This window comes from Mauremys mutica, chromosome 12 (assembly GCF_020497125.1).
Source record: "Mauremys mutica isolate MM-2020 ecotype Southern chromosome 12, ASM2049712v1, whole genome shotgun sequence".
Classification (NCBI taxonomy): Eukaryota; Metazoa; Chordata; order Testudines; family Geoemydidae; genus Mauremys; species Mauremys mutica.
The window spans coordinates 26,610,229-26,638,172 of NC_059083.1; the positions used below are offsets into that span (position 1 = coordinate 26,610,229).

The 27,944-nt window shown below is 46.2% G+C and overlaps 1 protein-coding gene across 3 annotated transcripts; it reads left to right on the plus strand.

The window, feature by feature from the left end:
• The first annotated feature begins 372 nt into the window (after positions 1-372).
• LOC123344845 (butyrophilin subfamily 1 member A1-like) lies at positions 373-27,516 on the plus strand. 3 transcript variants are annotated; one of them, XM_044981334.1, is made up of 12 exons: positions 373-598; positions 3,199-3,315; positions 10,296-10,643; positions 11,822-12,103; positions 13,393-13,500; positions 17,854-17,874; positions 18,397-18,417; positions 19,456-19,476; positions 20,003-20,023; positions 23,118-23,144; positions 25,220-25,252; positions 26,792-27,516. In XM_044981334.1, the coding sequence occupies exons 2-12, from the start codon at positions 3,216-3,218 to the stop codon at positions 27,301-27,303; spliced, it is 1,494 nt and encodes a 497-aa protein (XP_044837269.1). In that variant the 5' UTR covers positions 373-598; positions 3,199-3,215; the 3' UTR covers positions 27,304-27,516. The 3 variants fall into 3 exon arrangements, with proteins under 3 accessions (XP_044837269.1, XP_044837271.1, XP_044837272.1); XM_044981337.1 differs by lacking the exon at positions 373-598 and having other exon boundaries at positions 10,301-10,643; XM_044981336.1 differs by lacking the exons at positions 18,397-18,417; positions 19,456-19,476.
• The last annotated feature ends 428 nt before the right edge of the window (positions 27,517-27,944 follow it).

Here is a 27,944-nt window from a genome sequence, read left to right on the forward strand (position 1 = left end):
CGGGGGCTCGGGCTGCGGTCGGCGCCGCTGCGGCGCTCTTCTTTTCTGCTAGAGCCGGCCCTGCGCCCCATGCGCCTGCTTGGTGCGCTGGGGTCTGGAGCCGGCCCTGGTCCTAGTTACCTGAATCCAGCCATGATTTCAAAGAGAATCTTCTTCCTGCTTTTGCTGAATCTAATAAACTAAATGGCAACGCGCCCCGACCCCCCCACAACACCAAAGCCCCTTTTGTTAACGTAATGTTCCTGTTTCCCACACACTCGCGGTGCAGCAGGACCGGGGCTGTTTCTTTAAGAGAAGACTCGACCCTCCCCACGTGACAGGGTTTGCAATGAGGCAATTGACAGTGTTACTTTCACTTCCCCCAGGCGAACGCTGCGAGCCGAGCGCAGGTTTATCGATTGGGAACAAATCCACGTTTCTTTTAACACCGTTCTACGGAGAAGCCACGAGATGAAATTGCGGCTCTTTGATTGCCAGAATTAGCTGAGCAACATGCGTGAGAAACGGGACCAGTCAGTGACCATGTAACGGTGCCAGCGAAAGGGGTGAAGTCTGGCCGCACCCGGGAGATTTTAAACGTCTCAGAAGACCCAACCAGGTGGGTGAATTTTGCTTACGAAGGGCCTGTTTGTAATGCCTGATACCCGATACTTATTGCGGGGACAGATTGTTCAAAACACAAGGAGTAAATAATCCCGTGATCATTTGTTTCTCTCTTTGTGGAAATTTGACAGAGCAGCTACATTCAAAGTGATTTGCCGTCAAATACGTTGCAGTTTGTTTACATAGCAATGTAACGTGAGACTTTTACAATTTGTTGAATGAGTCATTTCTTTGTTTTGCTGAATACTGTTCTTGGGGGAGATTTGTAACTTCCTATATTTTGAATAGAGGACATTTCCGGCACCAAAACCAGCTGCCATCAGTCTAGTTTTCTCCCCGTGCTGACATTGCAGTTTTCTGCCTCTTGACTGGGGGGCGGGGTGAATCCTTTTGTTTTTGTTAAAAATATAATTATGCTCAGAATCAATCGAAACAGAAACCTGCCTCCTTTTCTCCTTCTGACCTCAGTGGGAATTAAGCATGTGCCTAATGTTGATCCTGTGTTCAAGAGTGTCACTGAGTAGGGACTTCAGGCTTTATTAAAAAGGGGAAATTTATACATTGTGTAAAAGATTTTCTCCTTCTGTGTGAAAAGCCATTCAAGGGGCAATATCATGAAGAAACCTATAGGAGTTCAGCTATTTAAAAATGGCAGTATTGTTGTGAAATTATGTGTTTGTTTTGATTAAAACATTTGGCTTATTTTACAATTTTTAATAATGTATTATTGCACAAAATATTAGATTTTAGTTTTTCTTTTTTTCAGTTTTCATTTTTCTTTCTTTTCTCCTTTGAGACAGGATAAGGGATGGGTGAATAAAATGTTTTTATTCCATTTGATTAGGGTTTCTCATTTTGAATCAATTTGAAATATTTTTTTCATTTAGCATCATTCTAATTTTTCAACAAAAACATTAAACTAATAGGAAAAAGCAATTTTAAAAAGCAATTTTCTAAAAGCCATATTCTACTGAAAAATCAGTTTTGTTTAAGTATTTTGGACCAGATTCAGTATTGTCAACTCTCAGAGTTATTTGTGATTTTTGTGATTTTTATTTTGTCTCCCAGTATTCGGTAATTTTCTGAAAGCCCTAATATTCTAGTTTTGAGTTTATGTGATAATATTTGATTTCATTTAAAGTAAAAAATAAATTTCTCTCCTTTATAGTTGCAGGGAAAAGTATAAGATTGAATGTACCCTCTCGGCTCAGAAACCAAATGGCAAAAAATAGGAACTCAAGATGTCTATTTAAAATATTGATTTTTAAGTCAATCACATACCTTTTTTGACCCAATTTATGATTATTTTTTTAAAATGTGTGTGCGGGGGTGTGTGTGGATTTTTTGTATTGATTTTCATAAAGCAACAAATATTCTAAAGCACAAAAAAAACCACCCCACAAAAATGTACAGCTTGTATATGTTCCCATAATTAAACAATTATGCAGTTTTACAGCTAATCAAAGCTAAAAGACCAGACAATCCATAGGCGCGGGAAGTAGGGGTGTGGGTGCAGTGTCCTCAGGTTTTATGCGGGGGCTCCACTCCTGGTCCCAGCGCTCCGATCCTGGCCCCACATGTGGGGATCCACTCCTGCCCACCACTAGCTGTGGCTCCAGCCTCAGTCCCTTTACCCTTGTCTGTGCGCCACCCTTCTGGAGATATAGCCCTGCTCCCAGCCCCAGCTCTGAGGGGAGGGGTAAAGGGCATGAGGTAAAAATTTTGGGGGCACTTTAACTGGCTTTCAGCACCCCCACTGTAAAAACTGTTCAAATGCCTCTGCAGACAACACAAGACCAGACAATACCACACACACCTAACACATTAGGGTGGGGGTGACACTGACTCTTGAATCCTGGGTTTGGCAGTGCTGCTGCTCTGTTTTTGAAAGGCACAAACAAATTTCAGTTTTCTGCAATAATTCATCCAATCTACACAAACCAATGTATCACATCCATTAATTTAATTCATCAAAGTGCTGTAGTTCTTTGGCAATAAGGGTCTGAAGGAAATGGATGAAAATTGATCTTTAAAAAATGATTTAAAAAAATTAAATCAGAGGCTTTTCTTTCACTTGGATTTTTTAATTTAAATTAATCTGAAATATAAACCAGTATTTAAAATTATGACAACTGATGCTAAGGCATATATATATTTATTTATTTCAAAAGTTTTAAAGAAAATCAGATCAATGAAGTGGTGGCAGTCACTGTCTAAGCACCTGGAAACAGAATTTGTTGACGGGCTGACCCAGCTTTTGACAGCAATAGCCTGTTCTGCAGGTACAGAGAAAATATTTTATTCATTTCAATGTACCCAACTAGCTCAATTCAATGACTCGTCCATTCAAAGTTGAGAAACCAGTTGGGAGTTGAAAAATCAGGAAAGTTTGTTTTCCACTCTGAAATTGTTATTAAAAACAAGGTGTGAGAGGATGACATCTACCAGCTCTAAAATCTTGAAGGACACGGTGACCAGAAACAATCAGTTCAATTCACTAACTACAGATAATAGTTCCTTTTTTCTAACAAATCAGATTTGAATGCAAAACATGTTTTAGTAAAGTATTTTTCTCCTCTCTATCCTGTTGTCCAGATCAAGTTACAGTGAAGATGAAGGTTCTTTCATTCTGTCCTAGCTCTGCAGTGAGCACCTCTCTGCCTGGTTTGATCATTTTCTTCATTATTTATCACATTCACAAGTTGGAATCAGGTAGGAATCCCTCTGCTCCTTCTGCTGCTTGTAGGATTTGTTTCATTGTAGTGATTTATAAATCATGCCTATTCCACTCCTTTGTACAAAACTGAAAAAACCCCAAACCAACCAACCAACGAAACAAACAAACGAAAAAACAACTCCAAACCCTCCCCTACAACAAATTTCAGATTGACTCAATATCAGTAAATAAGTCTCCACATCCTCCCCAACCCTTCTGGAGGAGTAATTCTCCATCAGCTGCATATGAGGCAACTCAGTTTCTCTATCCATCTAAGTACTTATACCATCATAGTATCAGAGTGTGAGGCTGTATGGAATATGGGTGACCATTTATAATGGCATTGATACCAATATTACTAAATCACAATAACTCTTATACAAGATATGCCACGAGAAGTAATTATGCCGTTCTACCCTGCGCTGATTAGGCCTCAACTGGAGTATTGTGTCCAGTTCTGGGCACCACATTTCAAGAAAGATGTGGACAAATTGGAGAGAGTCCAGAGAAGAGCAACAAGGATGATTAGGGGTCTGGAAAGCCCATGGAAAACATCACCTATGAGGGAAGATTGAAAGAACTGGGTTTGTTTAGTCTGGAGAAGAGAAGACTGAGAGGGGACAGTATTTAACAGTTTTCAAATACCTAAAAGATTGTTATAAGGAGGAGGGAGAAAAATTGTTCTCCTTAACCTCTGAGGATAGGACAAGAAGCAATGGGCTTAAATTGCATCAGGAGAGGTTTAGGTTGGATATTAGGAAAAACTTCATAACTGTCAGGGTGGTTAAGCACTGGAATAAATTGCCTAGGTAGGTTGTGGAATCTCCATCATTGGAGATTTTTAAGAGCAGGTTAGACAAACTCCTATCAGGCATGGTCTAGATGGTGCTGGTCCTGCCTTGAGTGCAGGGGACTGGACTAGATGACCTCTCGAGGTCCCTTCCAGTTCTATGATTCTATTGTAAGGTATCAGTGGGAAAGGCTTGATTTGCTAAATATAAGTTTGTTTATAGGTCTGTATCATCTTTGTATGGTGAGATATAAATATGTGTGGTATATTTGTGTCTCAGACAGACCAGCATCAGCACTATCCAGCCTGCTGTAGAATGAACCATTAAGAGAAGCCAGGGGCTATGAGTCAGCAGGACGTAGACAAGTATTAGGGGGTAGCCGTGTTAGTCTGTATCCACAAAAATAAGGAGGAGACCGGTTGCACCTTCAAGACTAACAGATTTATTTGGGAAAAGCTTATGTCCAAAATAAATCTTAGTCTTTAAGGTGCCACTGGACTCCTTGTTGTTTTTCAGGACATGTAGGGACATGCATAGGTGCCGACTTCTACTGGTGCAATTGAGAGCTTGATTCCTCCCTCTGCCCCTGCCCCATCCCCGCCCCGCTCCCATTCCGACACCTTTCCCAAATCCCGACCCCATAAGAACATAAGAATGGCCGTACTGGGTCAGACCAAAGGTCCATCTAGCCCAGTATCTGTCTACCGACAGTGGCCAGTGCCAGGTGCCCCAGAGGGAGTGAACCTAACAGGCAATGATCAAGTGATCTCTCTCCTGCCATCCATCTCCATCCTCTGATGAACAGAGGCTAGGGACACCATTCTTACCCATCCTAGCTAATAGCCATTTATGGACTTAGCCACCATGAATTTGTCCAGTCCCCTTTTAAACATTGTTATAGTCCTAGCCTTCACAACCTCCTCAGGTAAGGAGTTCCACAAGTTGACTGTGCGCTGCGTGAAGAAGAACTTCCTTTTATTTGTTTTAAACCTGCTGCCCATTAATTTCATTTGGTGACCCCTAGTTCTTGTATTATGGGAATAAGTAAATAACTTTTCCTTATCCACTTTCTCCACATCACTCATGATTTTATATACCTCCATCATATCCCCCCTTAGTCTCCTCTTTTCCGAGCTGAAGAGTCCTAGCCTCTTTAATCTTTCCTCGTATGGGACCCTCTCTAAACCCCTAATCATTTTAGTTGCCCTTTTCTGAACCTTTTCTAGTGCTAGAATATCTTTTTTGAGGTGAGGCGACCGCATCTGTACACAGTATTTGAGATGTGGGCGTACCATGGATTTATATAAGGGCAATAATATATTCTCAGTCTTATTCTCTATCCCCTTTTTAATGATTCCTAACATCCTGATTGCTTTTTTGACCGCCTCTGCACACTGCGTGGACATTTTCAGAGAACTATCCACGATGACTCCAAGATCTTTTTCCTGACTCGTTGTAGCTAAATTAGCCCCCATCATGTTGTATGTATAGTTGGGGTTATTTTTTCCAATGTGCATTACTTTACATTTATTCACATTAAATTTCATTTGCCATTTTGTTGCCCAATCACTTAGTTTTGTGAGATCTTTTTGAAGTTCTTCACAATCTGCTTTGGTCTTAACTATCTTGAGTAGTTTAGTATCATCTGCAAACTTTGCCACCTCACTGTTTACCCCCTTTCTCCAGATCATTTATGAATAAATTGAATAGGATTGGTCCTAGGACTGACACTTGGGGAACACCGCTAGTTACCCCTCTCCATTCTGAGAATTTACCATTAATTCCTACCCTTTGTTCCCTGTCCTTTAACCGGTTCTCAATCCATGAAAGGACCTTCCCTTTTATCCCATGACAGCTTAATTTATGTAAGAGCCTTTGGTGAGGGACCTTGTCAAAGGCTTTCTGGAAATCTAAGTACACTGTGTCCACCGGATCCCCCTTGTCCACATGTTTGTTGACCCCTTCAAAGAACTCTAATAGATTAGTAAGACACGATTTCCCTTTACAGAAACCATGTTGACTATTGCTTAACAGTTTGTTTTTCTGTGTGTCTGACAATTTTATTCTTAACTATTGTTTCAACTAATTTGCCCGGTACCGACGTTAGACTTACCGGTCTGTAATTGCCGGGATCACCCCTAGAGCCCTTTTTAAATATTGGCGTTACATTAGCTAACTTCCAGTCATTGGGTACCGAAGCCAATTTAAAGGACAGGTTACAAACCTTAGTTAAAAGTTCCACAACTTCACATTTGAGTTCTCTCAGAACTCTTGGGTGAATGCCATCTGGTCCCGGTGACTTGTTAATGTTGAGTTTATCAATTAATTCCAAAACCTCCTCTAGTGACACTTCAATCTGTGACAGTTCCTCAGATTTGTCACCTACAAAAGCCAGCTCAGGCTTGGGAATCTCCCTAACATCCTCAGCCGTGAAGACTGAAGCAAAGAATCCATTTAGTTTCTCTGCAATGACGTTATTGTCTTTAAGCGCTCCTTTTGTATTTTGATCGTCAAGGGGCCCCACTGGTTGTTTAGCAGGCTTCCTGCTTCTGATGTACTTAAAAAACATTTTGTTATTACCTTTGGAGTTTTTGGCTAGCCGTTCTTCAAACTCCTCTTTGGCTTTTCTTATTACACTCTTGCACTTCAGTTGGCAGTGTTTGTGCTCCTTTCTATTTGCCTCACTAGGATTTGACTTCCACTTTTTAAAGGAAGTCTTTTTCTCTCTCACTGCTTCTTTTACATGGTTGTTAAGCCACGGTGGCTCTTTTTTAGTTCTTTTACTGTTTTTCTTAATTTGGGGTATACGTTGAAGTTGGGCCTCTATTATGGTGTCTTTAAAAAGGGCCCATGCAACTTGCAGGGATTTCACTTTAGTCACTGTACCTTTTAACTTTTGTCTAACTAACCCCCTCATTTTTGTATAGTTCCCCCTTTTGAAATTAAATGCCACAGTGTTGGGCAGTTGAGGTGTTCTTCCCACCACAGGGATGTTGAATGCTATTGTATTATGGTCACTATTTCCAAGTGGTCCTGCTATAGTTACCTCTTGGACCAGCTCCTGCGCTCCACTCAGGATTAAATCTAGAGTTGCCTCTCCCCTTGTGGGTTCCCGTACCAGCTGCTCCATGAAGCAGTCATTTAAAGTATCGAGAAATTTTATCTCTGCATTTCGTCCTGAAGTGAAATGTTTTTATGTGACTGTTTATCATCTGATCCGGCCCTTACATTATACTCTTCAGTCCTCTGCTCCTGACTATAACCTGGAGATTCTCTATCATCAGACTCTCCCCTAAGAAAAGTCTGTGTCCGATCCACACGCTCCTCTGCAGCAGTCGGCTTTCCCCCATCTCCTAGTTTAAAAACTGCTCTACAACCTTTTTAATGTTTAGTGCCATCAGTTTGGTTCCACTTTGGTTTAGGTGGAGCCCATCTCTCCTGTATAGGCTCCTCCCATCCCAGAAGTTTCCCCAGTTCCTAATGAACGTGAACCCCTCCTCTCTACACCATCATCTCATCCACGCATTGAGACTCTGAAGCTCTGCCTGCCTACCTGGCCCTGCGCGTGGAACTGGGAGCATTTCTGAGAATGCCACCATAGAGGTCCTGGATTTCAGTCTCTTCCCTAGCAGCCTAAATTTGACTTCCAGGACATCTCTCCTACCCTTCCCTATGTCATTGGTACCTGCATGTACCATGACCACCGGCTCCTCCCCAGCACTACACATAAGTCTGTCTAGATGCCTCGAGAGATCCGCAACCTTCGCACCAGGCAGGCAAGTCACCATACGGTTCTCCCGGTCATCATAGACCCAGCTATCTACGTTTCTAATAATCGAATCTCCCATTACTAACACCTGCCTTTTCCTAGAAACTGGAGTTCCCTCCCTCGGAGAGGCAACCTCAGTGTGAGAGGCAACCCCAGCACCATCTGGAAGGAGGGTCCCAAATCTGGGAAGGTTTCCCTCTGCTCCCATTGACTGCTCTGCTTCCCTGGGCCTTTCTTCCTCCTCAACAGCACAGGGGCTGTCTGAGCAGAGGTGGGACAATTCTACAGTGTCCCAGAAAACCTCATCAACGTACCTCTCTGCCTCTCTTAGCTCCTCCAGTTCCACCACCCTGGCCTCCAAAGTCCATACATGGTCTCTGAGGGCCAGGAGCTCCTTGCACTGACTGCACACATACGCCACCCACCCAAGGGGCAGGTAATCATACATGCAACACTCAGCGCAATAAACTGGATAGCCCCCACTCTGCTGCTGGGCTTCTGCCTGCATTGTCTCATAGTTAATGGAAGGGTGGTTTACAGAAAGGGGTTTTGAAATGTGGTTCAGTTTATAGGTTTTAGGGGGACCACAGGGAAGGGGTTAGGGCTGGCGAGGGACTCCCACTCCCCTTCTAAACTCCCTTGCGAAACTCCCTGTTAGCAGCTGCGGTTTGCAAAGCGACCCCAGACCCGCCTCTTCCCTGCCTCCTCCCCTGAGCATTTCACTTTCCCACTCCTCCCCCTCCCTCCGAGAGCTTGCTATGGCTGTGTGGCAGCGGCGAGTGCTGGGAGGTAGGCGGATGAGGAGGTGTTGTGGGATGGGGAGTTTGGCTGCCAGTGGGTGCAGAGCACCTACTAATTTTTCTCTGTGGGTGCCCCAGCCCCAGATCACCCACAGAGTTGGTGCCTATGGGGTCATGCCGATGTACAGAGGACTCCAAGTACCTTTTCATGGCCATGTGCTGTGAGTTTGTATTAGGAACAAAGGATGTCCACGCCACATGGCAAAGGATATAAAAAGGCAGCTGCATCTTCTCCATTTTGTCTACAATCCTGCTTCTCACCTCTGGAGTAACTTCCATACAAACTGAAGCTTTGAACAAAGGACTGATAGACCCATCCAAGCTTTGGATGTGTTCCAGAGGGACTTTGCAAGCAAGCAAATTCACCAGTGCTGCTAAGAACCTGATATATGGATTCTGAAGTCTCTTTCTCTGTATATATGTGTGTGTATATATGAAAGTATCTGACTGCTTTGACCATTTAGCAACTCTCTTCTTTTTCATTCCTTTTCTTTTCTAATAAAACCTTCAGATTTAGATACTAAAGGATTAGCTGGCAGCATGGTATTTTGGGTAAGATTCAAACTGGTATTCTGGTAATGTATCTGGTCCTTTGGGGAATTAAAAGAACATTTTTTGTAAGGTGAATAGAGTTTTAAGTAACTTCTCACTGTACTGAACCTATTCACTGATTGGGAGCCAGAGACTGGAATGCAGTAAAGGGGGTTGTGTGATTTCTTTTCTAGATAACCAGTGTGGGGGATCAGGAGCACAGTTTGTGACTGGTTGGTGAATCTAATATGGTGTAAACCACCAATTTTGGGAGAATCTTCTCTCCTTTTTGCAGCCTTCCCTGATGTTGGCATTTCCACTATGGGCTGCCCTACACACCTCTGGTCATGCTGAGCCTCCTACTTCACATGCTTGCATCCTCTGTGACCCAGTCCTTTCTCAAACACCAAGACAACCTGGCCTAAAGCTGAAGTTATTTGGGGTCAGTGAGGCCAAGGCAAGTGAATCCCAGAGTTGAAAACCCTGTACTGAAAATGTCCTGGCAGTGACCCCCTCTCACTAAAAACAGGTGGAGGGGGCAAAGGAGGAAAACTCAGGAAACTCAGCTCATCTCAATGAAAATTGTGTCCTCATACCAGGTTGGAGGTGGTGGTCTCCAAAGAAGCTGGGTCCCAAAACATTAGGGTAAAATTCTAGGTGATCTCTGTTGACTTCAGTGGAGTCAGGATTTCATCTTTTCACCCTTCTCATATTACAACCAATGCTGAGAATCACATCAGAAATATAGTAAAGGCTGGAACAGACCAGAGCTCAGGTACACAGTGTATATACTCAGGTCACCCTGCCCATTCACGGGCCACTGAAATGGCTCTGTGGCATGTCAAATTAATATAAGGGGTGTTATCAGTGACACCTATACCTGAGCTGGCCTGTAACTTTCTACTATAAATGCCTTTTTCAGTTGCTTGTAACTTTTCCAAATTTCAAATATTCAGGTTGAAAATTTGCATGCCAAGTGTCTGCCCCAGGCTGAATTTTTGGAAAGTTGGAACCTACTGTCTCTTTTGTTTCTAGTATGTTTTCCCCCTGAGCTTGTTTTCTTTTTGTTTTGGTGTATTTCACAGCCCAGTTCAGAGTGATGGGTCCTGGTCACCCTGTCACTGCCATTGTGGGTGAGGCCATTGTGTTACCCTGTCACGTGTCCCCCAGGATGAGCGCTGTGAACATGGAGGTGAGATGGTTCCGATCAGAGTTCACTTCAGTTGTTCACCAGTATCATGAAGGAAAGGATCAGTATGGAGAACAGATGCCAGACTATCATGGAAGGACAGAGCTTTTGAAAGCTGGCATCATGGATGGGAATATTTCCTTGCAGATTCTTAATATCAGACCCTCAGATGAAGGACAATACAACTGTTTTGTTCAAGATGGTTCTTTTTATGAAGAAGCCCTATTGGAACTGAAGATAGCAGGTCAGCTGCTCTTGTCTGTATTATCTTAGTCTGGGCTGCAGTTTTTGTTCTTTTCTACTGCAACAACTGTGACTAGCAGCTTGTGAATTATTTTAGAGTAACACAGCGTGACTAGATTTCAGCACACGACCATGTGCATACGCTTTGGAAAATATACTGAAAACTTTCCCAACGTTTTATTAAAGACCTCTTCAGAATGGTCAAGAGATTTCCTTGCCCAAAAGATGTTTTTGGCTGACTTCAAAAGGAGGGAGAAAGATGTCTAGACAAATATGGGCCTGGTTTATACTAGAAAAATAGGTCAGTTAAACTGTCTCTCAGGGGTGTGAAAAATGCACACCCCATGAGTGACAAAACTAAGCTGACCTAAGTCCCCATGCAGGTAGCGCTGGGTCAACAGAAGAATTCTTCTGTCAACCTAGCTACTGCCTCTCAGAGCGGTGTATTACCTATGACACCAGGAGAAGTCCTCTGTTGGTGTAAGCAGTGTCTCCACTGAAGCACCACAGTAGTGAAGCTGTGCTGCTGTAGCCTTTCAAGTGTGGACAGCCTGTGGTCTTCCAATTTCTCTGCAGTCATTCTGAGGCGAGGCTAAGGTGGGATTGCCAGGTTTATAGGCCTTCTGATGTGGTCACTACAGGTAGTTAGTTGGGGTGCAGTCAAAATCAGTTGTAGCTTTCTAATTGGTTGAGGCCACATAAAGATGGTGGTGAGGGAGGGAGACATTATGTATTTACTGCTAGTGGATGAGTCTGAGTGTTTGTCCCCTTCTGCTCTGACACAGGAACCATGGAGCCAGTTAGATTGATTTATTTATTTAAAAATAGAACAAACAAAATGTTTATCCAATATACTAAAAACTGGCTTTCTGAAAAATTCATATCCCACTAGGTATTTAAATGAAGTGATCAGATTTCCAAATGTGTTCAGTGCTCCATTTCTCTTGGGTAGAGAGGACAATATCTCTCACTTATTCAGTGAAATTATTTTAAATATTTGTTCACATCTTTTCTTCTGTCCATGGGTACTGGGAATTCAGAAATTCCAGTGTTCATTTATCCCTTCTATGTGATCAAGTGATCTCTAGTGGGAGTAAAGGATCCACAATCTCTCACTCATCCTTTTAGCTGTTAAGTTGCCCCATTGATTTGTCACACATTTATGTAATTTTCTTCTAGCTTTGGGCTCCAATCCTCTCATCTCTGTGGAGAGCCACCAGGATGGAGGGATCCGGGTGGTTTGTCAGTCGGCTGGGTGGTACCCAGAGCCCAAGGTGCTATGGAAAGATCGCAGTGGGCAAGAATTACCATCACTCTCTGAAGCAAAATCCCTAGGGGATAGTGGCCTTTTTGAAACAGAAAATTCTATTATTATAAAAGAACATTCAAACCAGAACCTGTCCTGTTGGATCAGGAACACCTTTCTCAATCAAGAAAAGGAATCAACCGTTTATATAGCAGGTCAGTTACCAGCTAAACCCACACGCTTAAATCACCTTAATCAGAAACAAAACAAAACATAGGAAACAAAGAACTGAAGCATCTGTTGTGCATATTTTACAACCTACATAAAAACAAAGAAGTTCAGAAACTGGTACCTTAACAGGTCACAACTCAAGCAATCTGATTGCCTTAATTCTGAAGATTCAGAATTATCAGAGTTTTGGGTTTCATGTAAATATAATCTTAACTCTGATACTCCTGAAAATCTTTCTTAAAAAAAGAGTATGATTTTGAGAAGAAATATTCACCAAACCTTGAAAGAGTTTGTTCCTAAAAACTTAACTTCACCACAGTGATTTTGTGAATTTGTACACTATGGTTTGTTTGCTACCTTTTCAATAAGTGAAATGTCGCCAAAATTATGTGGGCTTGTTTCCGCTGACATTCAATGGGAGTTGTGCTCATAACTCACTTTGCCTTTGTTTACACACGCAAGCTGCACTGATTACCTACTGAGTTATTGATGGAAACCCCTTGTTTGAATGCTCTTATTTCAGTTTCAGAGTGTCCTATGTTTTTAGCTTAAGTCAGTTCCTTACTGATTTATACTAAATGGTAAAGGACACTATTCAGCTGATTTACAATTTAAAGTCTTGTCAATCAGTTTAGTTACATTGGGGCAGTCCTGATATGTGGTCAGCTGTGGAATCAATGTAATGATGACTGCATGAGTGTTACACCAATTTCACTAAAGCAGTGCACAAATCCTGTGTGGAGAAGGCCTTAGGCATGTTTGAAATGCCCACCCTGGCTAGATGATTTAAATGCTTTAAACACAATAACGGCAAAAGAAGATGAATCAATTTTCAGCACTTAATGTTTGGATTAATTGCAATTATAATTCATTGAAATAATTGGGGAAATTATTAGTAACTCACTAAAATACTCTTGCAATTTCTGAATGCTGCTGAACAGTGAGGAGAAAATTGTTTACTGCCATAACTCCACTGAAGTCAGTGCTGTTTTGTGAGCAGAGAATTTGCCCCTGAACTCAATGAAGCTCTGAATACCATGAATCAAACCAGGCCTGTTTATTCACAGGTTAATCAGTGCTAAAGTTGTGTTGGTTGGAGTAATTTTTAAAATCAGGTTTTGGTTTTTTGTGTAGCAGAGAGGGGGTCATGTTTTCACTCCTATCTCACATATGTCCTGCTGGGGACTATTTACATAGTTATATGCAATAGAGAAAAAAATAGCGTTGTTCCTGTTTCCAAACTAATTCAAATCCTGTGGGGTTTATTTTTCAGATTTCTTTTTCCCGAGGGCGAATCCATGGATCGTGGCTCTGAGTGTGATTCTCCCAGTTTTCTTTGTTTGTTTCCTTGGCCTCACTCTTTATCTATTTAAAATAAAAGGTAAACACAGGGGAACATTTAGTGAAATTAACAAGAAATTTTCTTCTAATGAATGAAAAAGGGAAGAATTAAATTTTATACTAGGCCAAGCAGGGGAAGCACTGACCTGCACTGCGCTCCCCTCAGCAGTACAGGGAAGGAAATGTTACTAAGGTTCCCATTTGCTCCAGGAGGCAGTGATCTGCACCAGCCCTTTACAGGCACAGAATATTTCTCCCCCAGAACTGTCTCAGTTAAGCTAAATGGAGCATTTGGGGAAGGGGTGGAGGGAAGATTGATCCAAAACCTTCTCCGCTCCTCACTCTTTTCTGACCACTTCCCACCCAGTTGTGCAGTTATTCCCTCCTCGGTCCCCGTGGACTGTGGGAATTAGTTAATGTCTTTTTCCCTCCTCTGAGAAGTAAATATTTTGTACAGAGTTGAGTCCCCATAACGATTGTTGTGATTTTATTTTGGGAGCAGTTATCTGTGATTTCATTTAATGTTGAAAAGAAATTGGAATGAGACAAAGCCTGGCAAATTTCATCCCAATAGGTAATATTAAAAAAATATACACAGTAGAAAAGACGGGTCTGAATAGACATGAGCTCTGAGCCTGAACCTGTGTTCTGATAATGGTGAGAAACAATAAGTCAGAGATTAAGGTTATGTCTACACTACAAGATTATTCTGATTTTACAGAAACTGGTATTTGGATACAGATTGTATAAAGTCGAGTGCACGCAGCCACACTAAGCACATTAATTCAGGTGTGCATCCATGTACCGAGGCTAGCGTCGATTTCCAGAGCATTGCACTGTGGGTAGCTATCCCGTAGCTATCCCATAGTTCCCACAGTGTCCCCCACCCATTGGAATTCTGGGTTGAGATCCCAATGCATGATGGGGCAAAAACAGTGTCGCGGGTGATTCAGGGTAAATGTCGTCACTCAATCCTTCCTCTGTGAAAGCAACGGCAGACAATCATTTTGCGCCCTTTTCCCTGGATTGCCTTGGCAGACGCCATAGCACAGCAACCATGGAGCCTGTTTAGCCTTTTTTCACTCTCACCGTGTATGTACTGGATGCTGCTGACAAACGCGGTATTGCAGTGCTACACAGCAGCATTCACTTGCCTTTACAAGTTAGCAGAGATGGTTACCAGTCCTATTGTACCGTCTGCTGCTGTCATGGGTGCTCCTGGCTGGCCTCAGTGAGGTCGGCCAGGGGCACATGGACAAAAATGGAAATGACTCCTGAGGTCATTCCCTTCTTTACATTTTGTCTAAAGGTAGAGACAGTCCTGCCTAGAATATCAGGCAAGCCTACTAAAGAACCAGAGAGGCAAACAGCCATTCCGGGTCAGAGCCCCAGACATCCCCCAGAAATGATGAGCTGCGGGCCATTCTAGGGGGTGCCCCTGCAACAACCCCATCTGTTGCTTCCGTCCTCCCCAACCCCTCCTGGGCTACCGTGGCAGTTATCCCCCCATTTGTGTGATGAAGTAATAAAGAATGCATGAATAGGAAACACTGACTTTATTGAAATAAAATGCGGGGGAGGCAGCCTCCAGCTGCTATGATATTCCAGGCATGACTGAATCTCCAGGAGACAAAGCTTAAAGAAGGGAATGACCGGGAGTCATTTCCATTTTTCCCAAGCCCCTGGCTCACCTCACGGAGGCCAGCCAGGAGCACTCACGGGACGACGATGACAGATACCAGTCCTATTGTACCATCTGCCATCAGGAAGGGAAGGCAATGGGATGCTGCTGTGTAACTCTGCAGCACCATGTCTGCCAGCAGCATCCAGTAGACATACGGTGACATTGAAAAAGGCGAGAAATGATTTTTTTCCCTTTTCTTTCACGGGAGGGATGTCGACATATACCCTGAACCACCGGCGACAATGTTTTTGACCCTTGAGGCATTGGGAGCTCAGCCAAGAATGCAAATGGTTTTCGGAGACTGCAGGGACTGTGGGATAGCTTGAGTCCTCAGTCCTCCCTCCCTCCCTCCATGAGTGTCGATTTGATTCTTTGGCTTTCCGTTACGCTTGTCATGCAGTACTGTGTTGAGTCCCTGCTGTGGCCTCTGTCTATCATAGCTTTGGAGATTTTTTTCAAATGCTTTGGCATTTCGTCTTTTGGAACGGAGCTCTGATAGAACAGATTCATCTCCCCATACAGAGATCAGCTTCAATATCTCCCGTACGCAGTGATGAGCTGCCAAAATATTAACAACAGGTTCCCTCCTCCTCACCTCACGAGGGGGTCGTGCCCCCCCCAGGGGGTCATGCCCCATCCAACCCCCCATGTTCTTTGACACACACCCCCAGCACCCCTGACCCATCCCCTCCCTTCCCTGGCCCCTGACTGCCCCTTGCTGCCCCATCCAACCTCTCCTCTTATTTCTGATGGCCCCCCTGGACTCCTGCCCCATCCAACCACCCCTTCTCTCTGTCCCTGAGTGCTCCCACCACCTCATCCAACCCCTGCTCCTTCCTGACTGCCCCCCAGGACCCTTGCCCCCATTCAATACCCCTGTTCCCTGCCCTCTGACCGCCCGAACCCCTATCCACCCCCCCCACAACCCACCGAACACCCCCTCCCTACTTCCTGCCCCCTTACCACACTGCCTGGGGCTGGGACCGGGTCTGCTCCACCGGGACCGGGACCGGCGCCATGGGGCCCAACTCCCCGGCCCGGAGCCGCTTGGCCAGCACTGGGACCGGTGCCGCCGCGGGGCCCGACTTCCCGGGCCGGGCCAGAGCCGGCCGGCACTGGGACCGGTGCCACCGCGGGGCTCCGAGCTGGGCCGGGTCAGAGCCACTTGGCTGGGACCAACCTGAGCCGGGGGTGCTTGGCCGGGATTGGGCTGGGACGCTCGGCCGGGGCCAGGTGGAGCTGGACTGGGCCGCATGCGCCGTCCCCCCGCCCGGCTTACCTGCCTGCTGCTTGTTTCAGGCGTGGGAAGCAGGGGAGGGGGAGGAGAAGGATGGCGGAGCGTTCAGGGGAGAGGGGGAGGTGAGCTGGGGCTGGGAGCCGGGTGGACAGCTGCCTGAGCCTTTGTTAAATTTAAAAGCTTTTTAGAAAGGCTAAAAAGGCTTCTAAATTTAACAACCGGTTCCTGCGAACCGGCTGGAGCTCACCACTGCCCATACGGTTCATGCTGGAGCTCTTTTTTGATTCTAGGACTGCATGGTCACCTGTGCTGATCGGCGTTCCACGCTCGGCAAACAGGAAATAAAATTCAAAAGTTTGCGGTGCTTTTCCTGTCTACCTGGCCAGTGCATCCGAGTTCAGATTTCTGTCCAGAGCAGTCACAATGGTGCACTGTGGGATAGCTCCCGGAGGCCAATACCGTCAAATTGCGGCCACACTAACCCTAATCTGAAATGGCAATACCGATTTCAGCGCTACTCCTTTCATCAAGGAGGATTATGGATATCGGTATTAAGAGCCCTTTATATCGATATAAAGGGCTGCGTTGTGTGAACGGGTGCAGGGTTCATTTGGTTTAACGCTGCTAAATTCAATATAAAGTCGTAGTGTAGACCAGGCGAGAGAAGGGAAAACTTTTTTCTCCTGGTGTTGAGAATATGAAACCCATCAAAGGCTCATGAATTGTATCATCACTGTGCAACTTTCGCGAAATGCAGACAACTGTATAACCGAAGGCAAAAATGCTCCTAATAAGAATTTATATTTATTTCTGTTTATTTTTGATGGAACAGAATATAGAAATCTGTAAATATCATGCTCTCTCCTCCAACAAGTAAAACTTTTGTACAAATTTGTCTCCTCATAAGGGTATTTCTTTGTTTATTTATGAAATTTTTTGGGTGGAGTTTTTTAACCAGAAAACGATGAAAGCCCAGATACTGCATCAGTTAGATCTTTGTCATTGACTTCAATGAATGTAGGATCAAGCACTGAATGCACAAGTCATATCGCTAAAAAAATCATGCTTATTATTTGAGGGCCAGAAATTCCAGTCTGCACCCCCAGAGCTCCAAGCAAAGCCAATGGGAATGTGAGAGATAATGCAAGGAATTGGGCTCTAATGGCTAGATTTTTAAAGGTATATGGTAAGCTAACTCTCACTGAAATCAGTGGGAGTTAGGGTCTGATTTTTCAAGACATTTAGGAGCCTAATTCCATAAGGAATTCAAAACTTCCAGAATTGTAAATAGTCAGTTACAGTTGGACACCTAACACTTGTGTTGCCACATGGTTAATAAAACATGAATGAAATGTTTGGTATTTAGGGGCCAGGCATTCATATCATGAAAACACTCCTTTAAATCTCCATTAACTGAAAATATTCTTAAATAACTTGTATTTACATCTGTTTGCTTTATTTTGTTTCTATAGGGAAACATCTTGGAGAAATCAGTAAGTTCAATTTTTCTCCACATAGAACCTTTTCCGTTAAGTTGTTTGCTGTTTTCTTATTTATGATGATCATGATTATTAAAGAGATCTCAATTTGAAAATCACATGAAATATCAGTGATGATGTATTGATAATGATTCAGTATGTGGGTAAGAAGAAAGCAGAAAGAAAATGTTCTTTGCAATGTATCTTCTCTGAGGGTGAAATCCACATGGTGCTGGAGGCACCATGATGTGGGGGACCAGGAGGACTCTGTGCCCTCAAATGTCCTCTTGCCTCATCAGACAAGTAAATAATTTGGTCCAACGTGGATCTTGTGTGTAATTATATCTGAGGAGGAGTCGTTCATTTTTTTCATTTAGTGTTAAAAGGAAATTGGGATGAGATTAAGTCTGATAAATTTCACTCCAAAAGGTAATATGAAAAGTTATACACAATGTTCAACTTTCACAAAACTCAGACAACCGTATATCCAAGAGAAAAATGCTCCTAATAATAATTTATATTTATTTCTGTTTTTAGGGAAACGTGATACAGAAATCGGTAAGTGTTGTGCCCTTTTCTCCAACAACGAAAACTTTGTACAAATTTGTCTCCTCGTGTTTTATTTTTTAAATGAGAAAAACAGGAATGCCCTGATGCTGCACCACTGCCATCAATTAGAGCTGTGCCTTTGATTTCAACGAGTGGAGGATCCAACACTAAATGCACAAGTCACTTCACTAGCAGAATAATGTTGATAATTTTAGGGCCCAATATTACATTCCGTGCACACCAAACGCTCCCAGCAAAGTGAATGGGAACATGTGATCTGCAAGGAACAGGGAATGGGCTCTAAGGGCAGCTTTTTAAAGGTATTTGGACACCTAATGCCAATTGAAATCAATGGGACTTAGAAACCTAAATACCTTTTAAAAATCTGGCCGTAATTTCCTAGGGAATTCAAAACTTTCAGAACTAAGTCCATGCAGATAATCAGTTATTTTTTTATGCTTTACTCTAGGGTAGACACAAAATGAGCCCAAACGTCTACACCCCAATTTTACAGGCCCCCAGCCCATGTCTTGTGAGCCTAGTTAGCTGACATGGGTCAATTGGGGGTATTCAGTTACTGTGTAGCCATACCCTATAGGACATTGCAGGTGCTCCGCGCCCTGCCTGTGGGTTGGAAAGGGACTCTTCTCCCCAGACCTCAGTTGTTTCCCTGCCAATAGCCTGGATCAATGGGTTTGTGAATGGGGGCTGTACAGATTCAATGGAATGAAGGGGAGAGTCTCATCTAGTTCTTCAAAATGTGTCCCTGCTTCTGAATCACTTTGCTCTTGCCTGGATTCATCTTAAACCAGCTGCTCTTCATCCCAGAGCCCTGGTTTTGCTGCATTTGTAAATCCTTGAAAATAGTCAGTTACTGTTGGACACTTAACTCTAGTGTGGACACATGGTTAGTAAAACATGAATGAAATGTTGGTATTTAGGGGTCAGATGTTCATATCATGAAAACACTCCTTTAAATCTCCATTAACCGAAAATATTCTTAAATAACTTGTATTTACATCTGTTTGCTTTATTTCGTTTCTTTAGGGAAACATCTTGGAGAAATCAGTAAGTTCAATTTTTCTCCACATAGAACCTTTTCCATTAAGTTGTTTGCTGTTCTATTATTTATGATGATTATTATTAAAGAGAGATCAATTTGAAAATCACATGAAATATCAGTGATAATGTATTGATAAGTATTCAGTATGTCGGTAAGAGGAAATTAGAAAGAAAATGTTCTTTGCAATGTATCTTCTCTGAGGGTGAAATCCACATGGTGCTGGAGGCACCATGATGTGGGGGACGAGGAGGACTCTGTGCCCTCAAATGTCCTCTTGTCTCATCTGATGAGTAAATAATTTGGTCCAACATGGATCTTGTGTGTAATTATGTTTGAGGAGGAGTTGTTCATTTTTTCATTTAATGTTAAAAGGAAATTGGGATTAAATTAGCCTGATAAATTCCCCCCCCCCACCCCAGGTAATATGAAAAGTTATACACAATGTCCAACTTTCACAAAACTCAGACAACCGTATATCCAAGAGAAAAATGCTCCTAATCATAATTTATATTTATTTCTTCTGTTTTTTAGGGAAACGTGATACAGAAATCGGTAAGTGTTGTGCTCTTTTCTCCAACAAGGAAAACTTCATACAAATTTGTCTCCTCATGTTTTATTTTTTTAAATGAGAAAAACATGAAAGTCCTGATGCTGCACCACTACCATCAATTAGAGCTGTGCCTTGGATTTCAATGCGTGTAGGATCCAACACTAACAGAATAATGTTGATAATTTTAGGGCCCACTATTACATTCCGTGCACACCGAACGCTCCCAGCAAAGTGAATGGGAACATGTAATCTGCAAGGAACCGGGATTGGGCTCTAAGGGCAGCTTTTTAAAGGTATTTGGACACCGAATGCCAATTGAAATCAATGGCACCTAAATACCTTTAAAAATCTGGCCCTAATTCCCTAAGGAATTCAAAACTTTCAGAACTAAGTCCGTGCAGATAATCAATTATTTTTTGATACTTTACTCTAGTGTAGACACAAAATGAGCCCAAATGTCTACACCCCAATTTTACAGGCCCCCAGCCCATGTCTTGTGAGCCTAGTTAGCTGACATGGGTCAATTGGGGGTATTCAGTTGCTGTGTAGCCACATCCTATGGGACTTTGCAGGTGCTCCGTGCCCTGCCCATGTTTGTCAGAGGTGGAGATGGATGGCAGGAGAGAGATCACTTGATCATTACCTGTTAGGTTCACTGCCTCTAGGGCACCTGGCATTGGCCACTGTTGGTAGACAGGATACTGGGTTAGATGGACCCTTGGTCTGACCCGGTATGGCCGTTTTTATGTTCTTAAGTTGGAAGGAGACTCTTCTCCCCAGACCTCAGTTGTTTCCCTGACCATAGCCTGGATCAATGGGTTTGTGAGGGATAGGCAAGGCTGCATGATGCGGGGCTGGAGTTGATTCCATCCTTGAAGAGATGCACTTAATTAGCATTTGTTTCTGATTCTATGTTACCTAGATAATCTTCAAAGAGAACTTAGTAAGTGTTTCTATTTCTCGAATGCAGCCTTTTCTGTGGTGTTGAAACTATCTCTGGATCTATTGATCTCTCACCCTTCTGCCAGGTGGAGTCGGCAGCACATGGGCTGGGTTCAATGTCAAGAGTTCCTCTTAGCAATACAAACCAGAAAACACTTGAGACCCCACCCAATAATCTGGGAAAATGTAATTCCTGGATCTTTTTAAGGCTTATAGTGGCACAGCTGTACCACTGCAGCTGCCCTGCAATCGGGTCTCCCGTGTGGCCGCTCTGTGCCGACCTCCCACCAGCATAATTAAACCGTCCCCAATGAGCGGCAGTAGCTACATCACTAGGAGAGTGTCTCCTGCCGACACAGCACTGCCCACACTGGTGTTTTTGTCAGTGAAACTAATGTTGGTCAGGGACATGCTTTTTTCACACCCTGACTGACAAAAGTTTTACTGACAAAAGTGCTGATGTAGACATAGGACAAGAGACAAAATGTCCCACTCACCCACCCTGAGTCTGGATGTAACAAAAGGAAACTTGTATTACAAGGCAAAAGGACCCAGAATTGTTCTGGGAAAACACCACAGCCATGATTCGAAAGCATGTAACCCTAAGCGAACACCCACCCCACAGGACACTGGGCAATGTCCTTTGTCTCAGTTTCCCACCTTGCTGTGTGAAAATGCAATGAGTGAACAACCTGTAACACCACTGCCCTCTCCCGCCACTGCAGCCCACTCACAGTTGGTTGCTCTTAATGAGGCAAGTTCAGAGGTGCCCTCACATGGCTTCACCTCCCACCCCTGAAAAGCACCTGTGTGGGGGGGAGGGGAAGCATTGGGCAAGGCTCCATGTCTACAACTGGCCTGCTGCTGGTGCTGCTATCACTGTCACCACTGGCCATAGGTGCGGATAGCCCCGGAGCACCCACAGAGAAAATTTGCGGGTGCTCTGCAGCCACCTACAGCCAAGCTCCCCCCTCCCTCAGCGCATTTCACCTATTGGCAGCCTCGCTGGCCAACTCTTCCCCCTCCCTCCCAGTGCCTCCTGCCTGCTGCAAAACAGCTGTTTCAAGGCACTCAGGATGCTCTGGGAAGGAGGCGGGGAAGTAGAGATGTGGCACACCTGGGGGAGCAGGTGAGGAAGAGGCAGGGTGGGTCCTGGGACTTGGGGTAGGGGGTGGAATGAGGTGGGTCAGGGGCAGAACAGTGGTGGGGATTTGGGGAAGGGGGTGGAATTGGAGGGCGGAGCAGGGATGGGAAGAGGTGGGGTAGGGGTGGAGATTCTCCATGGAGTCCAATCAGCTCTGGCTTTAAACACGGGGGAGGGGAGGGGAAGGTCAAATGGTACCTAGGGCTCTCTAAGGGGAATTCATAGTATCAGGCAGGAACACCTGTCCCCACCCGCTCTCATTTTCACTGGGTTTTGGCATCTCTATCTCCTGCTTAGCCAGGCAGCTTTAATTTAGGGTGTCACTGTGACATACCCAGGGTACAATCCAGACTAAGGGGTGGCTGTGTCACCCCCGCCCTGCAACCTGGGTGCCCCATACAATGCTCTGCCTCTGTAGCCTCCTACCTGGACATCTCACAAACAGCCTCCCCTGGGGCTGGATTCTTTAATTGATTTGCAGATTAAAACCAAGGCCTTAAACTGGCCTCAGAAGGGGACTGAGAGCCAGTGAAGGGACTGGAACATGGGCCTGATGTGTCACTGTGGCCTAAGCCCTGGAGAAGGCAGGCAGCTGCATTAGGTACCAGCTGGAGCCTTCACACTGAGCTGTGGATTCAGTGATCTGCAGTAACCCAGCCTGGCAGCGACAGAGGCAGGGATCACTGTGGCCAGATCCTTGCCCACAGGAAGATGCAGAGTTTCCTAGTGAGTTGGGATGTTTAGACACTGATGCTACCTGGTCACCTAGGCCTAGTGAAGGGTCACGTAGGACCTGAGTCTTTGCACCTGGACTTTGGTGAATGGGGCTGTAGAAATTCAATGGAATGAAGGGGAGAGTCTCATCTAGTTCTTCAAAATGTGTCCCTGCTTCTGAATCGCTTTGCTCTTGCCTGGGTTCAGCTTAAACCAGCTGCTCTTCATCCCAGAGCCCTGGTGTTCCTGCATTTACTCAGCTATATTCTCATCCCTCTCTCTGTGTTTGGTTTCAGACTGGAGAAGAAACATCGTCTGCCCAGGTAACTACAGCTCCTATTGCATCGATATCCAAAGCTCCCCTGCCCTGAGATTTCCCATCCCGTTTTCTCATGCAGTTAACATTTTGCACTAGCTCTTTGGGGCAGGGATGGCTCTGGACTAAGGTGAAAAGACTCAAAGGTTTGTGTGGCCAACAGTGTGATTTTGAGTGTCTGAGTTTGTTTGTGCACACTAGCAGCTCAGGGGATTCTCAGCGAGATGCTGTTAGAGGCCCTGATGGGGCTGGAGGCTCAGGGAGCAGGGCCGGCTCTAGGTTTTTTGCCACCCTAAGCAAAAAAAAATTTGGCTGCCCCCCACCCCAGCTCTGGGCTCTCCCCCCACCCAACCAGTGCCCTCCCCCGCCGCCCCAGCCCTGGGCTGCCCCCCCCAAACGTGACCACCTTGTTCACCACAGCAATCCCTTTTTACACTTGCAGTAGGGATCAAACCGTTTCTCCTATTTTTATTTCACTTCAGTATAAATCTCGCCCCCGCAAAACCCCATCTTTAGTGCTCTAAATGCACATGGAAGGCATAGGGACCAACCCTCAAACCTTGTACCCGGAAAAGGATGGGGATCTAGTAAAGAGGGTTCAGGCAGAGGATCGGCTCTGGGGGCACTTGGGAGCTCTACACTGGCAGAGAAGTGGGGTGTGATGTACTCGTGGAGGAGGAGAGGGTGTATCAGGAGGGTTGTGGGAGAAGAGGGGAAGTGGGGAGGTGCGGGAGGAGAGGGTTGGGGGAGGATACAAGCAGGGCCGGTGCAACCATTTAGGTGACCTAGGCAGTCGCCTAGGGCGCTAGGATTTGGGGGCGCCATTTTCTTTGGCAGTGACTGCGGTGGCCGGATCTTCAGCCGCCCCAGTCGCCGCCAGCATTTAGGCGGAGGGAGCTGGGGCAGGGGGGCATGGGGAGGGCCACCTGCAGCAAGTGGGGCGGGGGTGCACACAGAGGAACTCCTCGCCTGAGCTCACCCCTGCCCTGCCTCCTCCCCGAGCATGTCGTGGCTGCTTCACTTCTCCCGTCTTCCAGGTTTGCGGCGCCTAAGCTGATTGGTGCCGCAAGCCTGGGAGGTGGGAGAAGTGAAGCAGCGACGGCGTGCTTGGGGTGCTCGTGCATGGAGCAGGGGTGAGCTGGGGCAGGGGTGCCTCAGGGCGGAGGGTGGGGGATGGGGAGCTGCTGCAGGGGGGGCGCCTCAGGGCGGAGGGGGGAGCTGCCACGGAGCGGGGGCTCAGGGCAGGGGCTCATGGACAGGGGAGGCCACAAGGTGGAAGTTTCGCCTAGGGCGCAAAACATCCTTGCACTGGCCCTGCCGCCAGAGTCCTGGGTGGCGGGTCAGTCAGCACTGCTGGGTTGGGTGAGGGAAACTATCCCTCAGTTCTGTTTTTCTGAATTATTCTCAATTCAGTCCTGCTCCCATCCCTTTCCAAATTCCCCTCCATGCCTCAGGCCTCCCATTGAATTCTGGGGGAGACTGGCCAGCGACATGAAAGGCAGCCGGGCCAGGCCTTTGGTAGTAGGCTGGCTATGTCACTTCAGAGTGTCAGAAGAGAGAGGCTAATTTATTATTAATAATTATAAAAGTGATAGAAATTCTGCTAAGGAAAAAAGAGTCTGTTAAAATTGTAGCCGCTGACAGAGAAATGCTCACATGTGTATTTGGGGATTGTTTACTTTATGCTGAACTCTAGAACGTATCTTTTTCCCAGTGTAACATTTTATAGGCATAAGGGGCCACTCAGTCATTCCCAGAACGCTGGACATTTCCAGACTGTCGGGTTTGGTTTGGGTCCCCCCGTGCCACCCCATCCTCCTTGGCATTGGGGTGATGGTGTGTGTGAGGTTATGCCACATGGGGGACGCCATTTTTCAGAGATGAAGGGGATGGAGTGATGTTCCCCATCCAACATTGGACAAAATCACATCCATTTTAGCCCCCGTGCTGAACAGTGGACAAACCCCTCAAACAGAGGAGGGTCCATTTTAATCCCAGACGAGTGGCCTCCCTCTCTACAACGCTAATTTCTGTTAATGTGCTTGTTCAGATGAGCTCTCATCTCTGATTCTGTGTTTCCAGGGCTGGGAAGTTCTGCGCCACCTGTACAAGAAGGTAACTGAAGTTCAGATTCTATCAATGTGCCAGTCTCAGTGGCTGTTAGAATGTTTTGCTGCTTTCCCCTGACTGTGGCCGTGGGAGGGGAGTTCATTGCTCAGGGCAGAGCTCACAAGCATCCTGCATTTCACAGCATGGAAGGGGAGGGAGGTTGTGCAGCCCTGGCCTGATGTACAGCAGTAAATCCAGACACTATTGTGTCTACTCCTCCTGTCCCTCCTCTCTCTTCACATGCAGTGCGACCTGCAGAGCTTCCTGGGCCCACCACCACATGTGCCAGCCCCTAGCACAGGGCCAAAGACACGGCTCCTTCTCCCCGCAGCTCCCCAGGGCTGTCCCTGCTCACAGCCCCCTCCCTGCCTGAGGCCCTGGGGGCCAGAGCCAGGGGCTGTGGACCATGAGCAAACTGAATTCTGGGTCTGTTAAATGCCCAGTAACTGAGGATTAACAATTCAGAGTTTGGAAACCGAGGAAATGACGTGTAAATGCTAAAATTCAGAGATTAGAGAGAGAGAGAAACAAAGAGATTTCATTTGACAAAACAGGGAGGTGAGGAAATAAAATATGCCCAGTGATGAGAACCCTGGTGCTAGAGCACAGGGAGAGCCCAGGGGGAAAGTCATGAGAGTGCAAAGAGGGAGACACATCAGGATTGGGAAGGGCCCAGAAGACTGAGGGATGGGGCAGCGTTTGGAAGCGTCTGGAGGGCCGCAGTGCCTGGCAGGAACAGGAGGGTGGGGAGAGCAGCAGGCCCTCAGCTGAATGGGGCTGGTGCGGAGGCAGTAGGAGTGGGGGCAGGTGGAAGGGCCTGGAGGTTTGGTGATGGTGGCTGCTTGGAGGGAACAGGCAGGTGAGTTGCTGTTTTCACACTCAGCAAATTCTCTATAACCTTCCACATCCTGCTGCCCTGGGCCTCCCCTGCCCCATCTCCTCCTCATCCAATATGATTTTCTCTCCCCTCTGGGATCCCTTCCTTCATGTCTCCATTCATCTCTCTGCTTGCTCTCCATCCTTCCCCTCCCGCACCTTCTCCCCCAACACTCCCCTTGCTCTCACGTAGGCTGAGGGTGCAGGGATGGGAAGCATCTGTTCTCCTCTCCCAGTGATGCTCTTTCACATCTGGGAATATGGGGTTTAAGATGGGAAACGGCAGGCAGAGGTGAGGCAGGTAAGTGAGCACTGAGCAGCGGGAGCTCAGTTTCTCACCACTCTGTTGCCCACCCCCCCATCCCTCTGACATGTGGGTCTCTAGTCCCCTCCCTGGAGAGATGTGCAGCAGGACAGGAAAGAGCCTGAGTCCCAGACCTGGCTCAAGTGACCCTTTTGCTGCAGGGCCCATCTCTGCCAGGGGTGTGACTCTCTCCTGCACTTTGCTTACATCTCAGAGCTGCTCCCCATTCAGAGCCAACGGGTAAATTCTGGAGGAAGGAAATTCCCTGGTTCACTTTCCAGCTGGGGCAGATTCTGTTAATGACACCATCAAACCCTCCCCCAGGACCGAGCTCTGCCCCTAACGCTCTGATTCTCTCTCCCCAGCAAATGTGACTCTGAATCCAGAAACGGCTCATCCCGAACTCGTCCTATCTGAGGATGGGAAAAGTGTGAGACGGGAAGACACACAGCAGGATCTGACTGACAGCCCTGACAGATTTGACTTTTGGGCCTGTGTGCTGGGTTGTGAGGGATTCACCTCGGGGAGCCATTGCTGGGAGGTGGTAGGGGGTAAAGGATGCTGGGCTGTGGGGGTGGCCAGAGAGTCTGTGAGGAGGAAGGGATGTACCAGCCTTAGCCCTGAGGGGGGGATCTGGGCTGTGGAGCGGTGGGGGGGTCAGTTCCAGGCTCTCACTGACCCTGTGACCCCCCTGCCCCTGAGCCGGGCCCCCAGCAGGATCCGGGTTTGTCTGGACTGTGACCGGGGGCAGGTGACATTTATCGATGCTGGTGACGAGGCCCCAATCTTCACTTTCCCGCCGGGCTCCGTCCGTGGGGGGAGGATCCGACCCTGGCTCTGGGTGTGGTGGGGATCCCAGCTCAGACTGTGTCCCTGAGAGACACAGCAGAGGGGGGAACCAGAAATCTGCCTTTCTAGCTTCATGGACCCCAGTGTCTATGACATTGGCGGACTCCCGTCTACCTACACAGCCCCTGGTACCTCATCTCTATGGCCCCTGGAAACTCCTCCCCATCCCTGCAGCCCCAGAGATGGGAGGGGGAGGGGGAAGAACCCTTGGGGCTGCATAAAGAGCAGAGGGGCCATGTGGGGCAGAGGTGGGGGCTGGGCAGGGGATAGCACTAGCTTCCGGGCTGGGGACAGGCACAGATGGGGGTGGCAGGGACACAGCATGAATCAATCAGGGTTTGGGGGATTGGGGAGAAGCAGCAGCAGCAGAGAGTGTTTTGTACTGGCCATCACCTACAGTCCTCAGCTAAAACCTCTCCAACACATCATCAGTGATCTACAACCCATTCTGGACAATGATCCCTCGCTTTCACAGAACTTGGGTGGCAGGCCAGTCCTCGCCCAGAGACAACCCACCAACCTTAAGCATATTCTCACCAGCAACCACACACCACACCATAACGACTCTTTCTCAGAAACCAATCCATGCAACAAACCTCGATGCCAACTCTGCCCACACATCTACACCAGTGACACCATCACAGGACCTAACCAGATCAGCTACAACAT

Coding starts and splice junctions, on each gene's coding strand:
- LOC123344845 (XM_044981334.1), top strand. CDS start 3,216: ATGAAGGTTCTTTCATTCTGTCCTAGCTCTGCAGTGAGCACCTCTCTG. Junction 3,316..10,295: donor CATTCACAAGTTGGAATCAG/GTAGGAATCCCT, acceptor TGTATTTCACAG/CCCAGTTCAGAGTGATGGGT. Junction 19,477..20,002: donor GAAACATCTTGGAGAAATCA/GTAAGTTCAATT, acceptor TCTGTTTTTTAG/GGAAACGTGATACAGAAATC.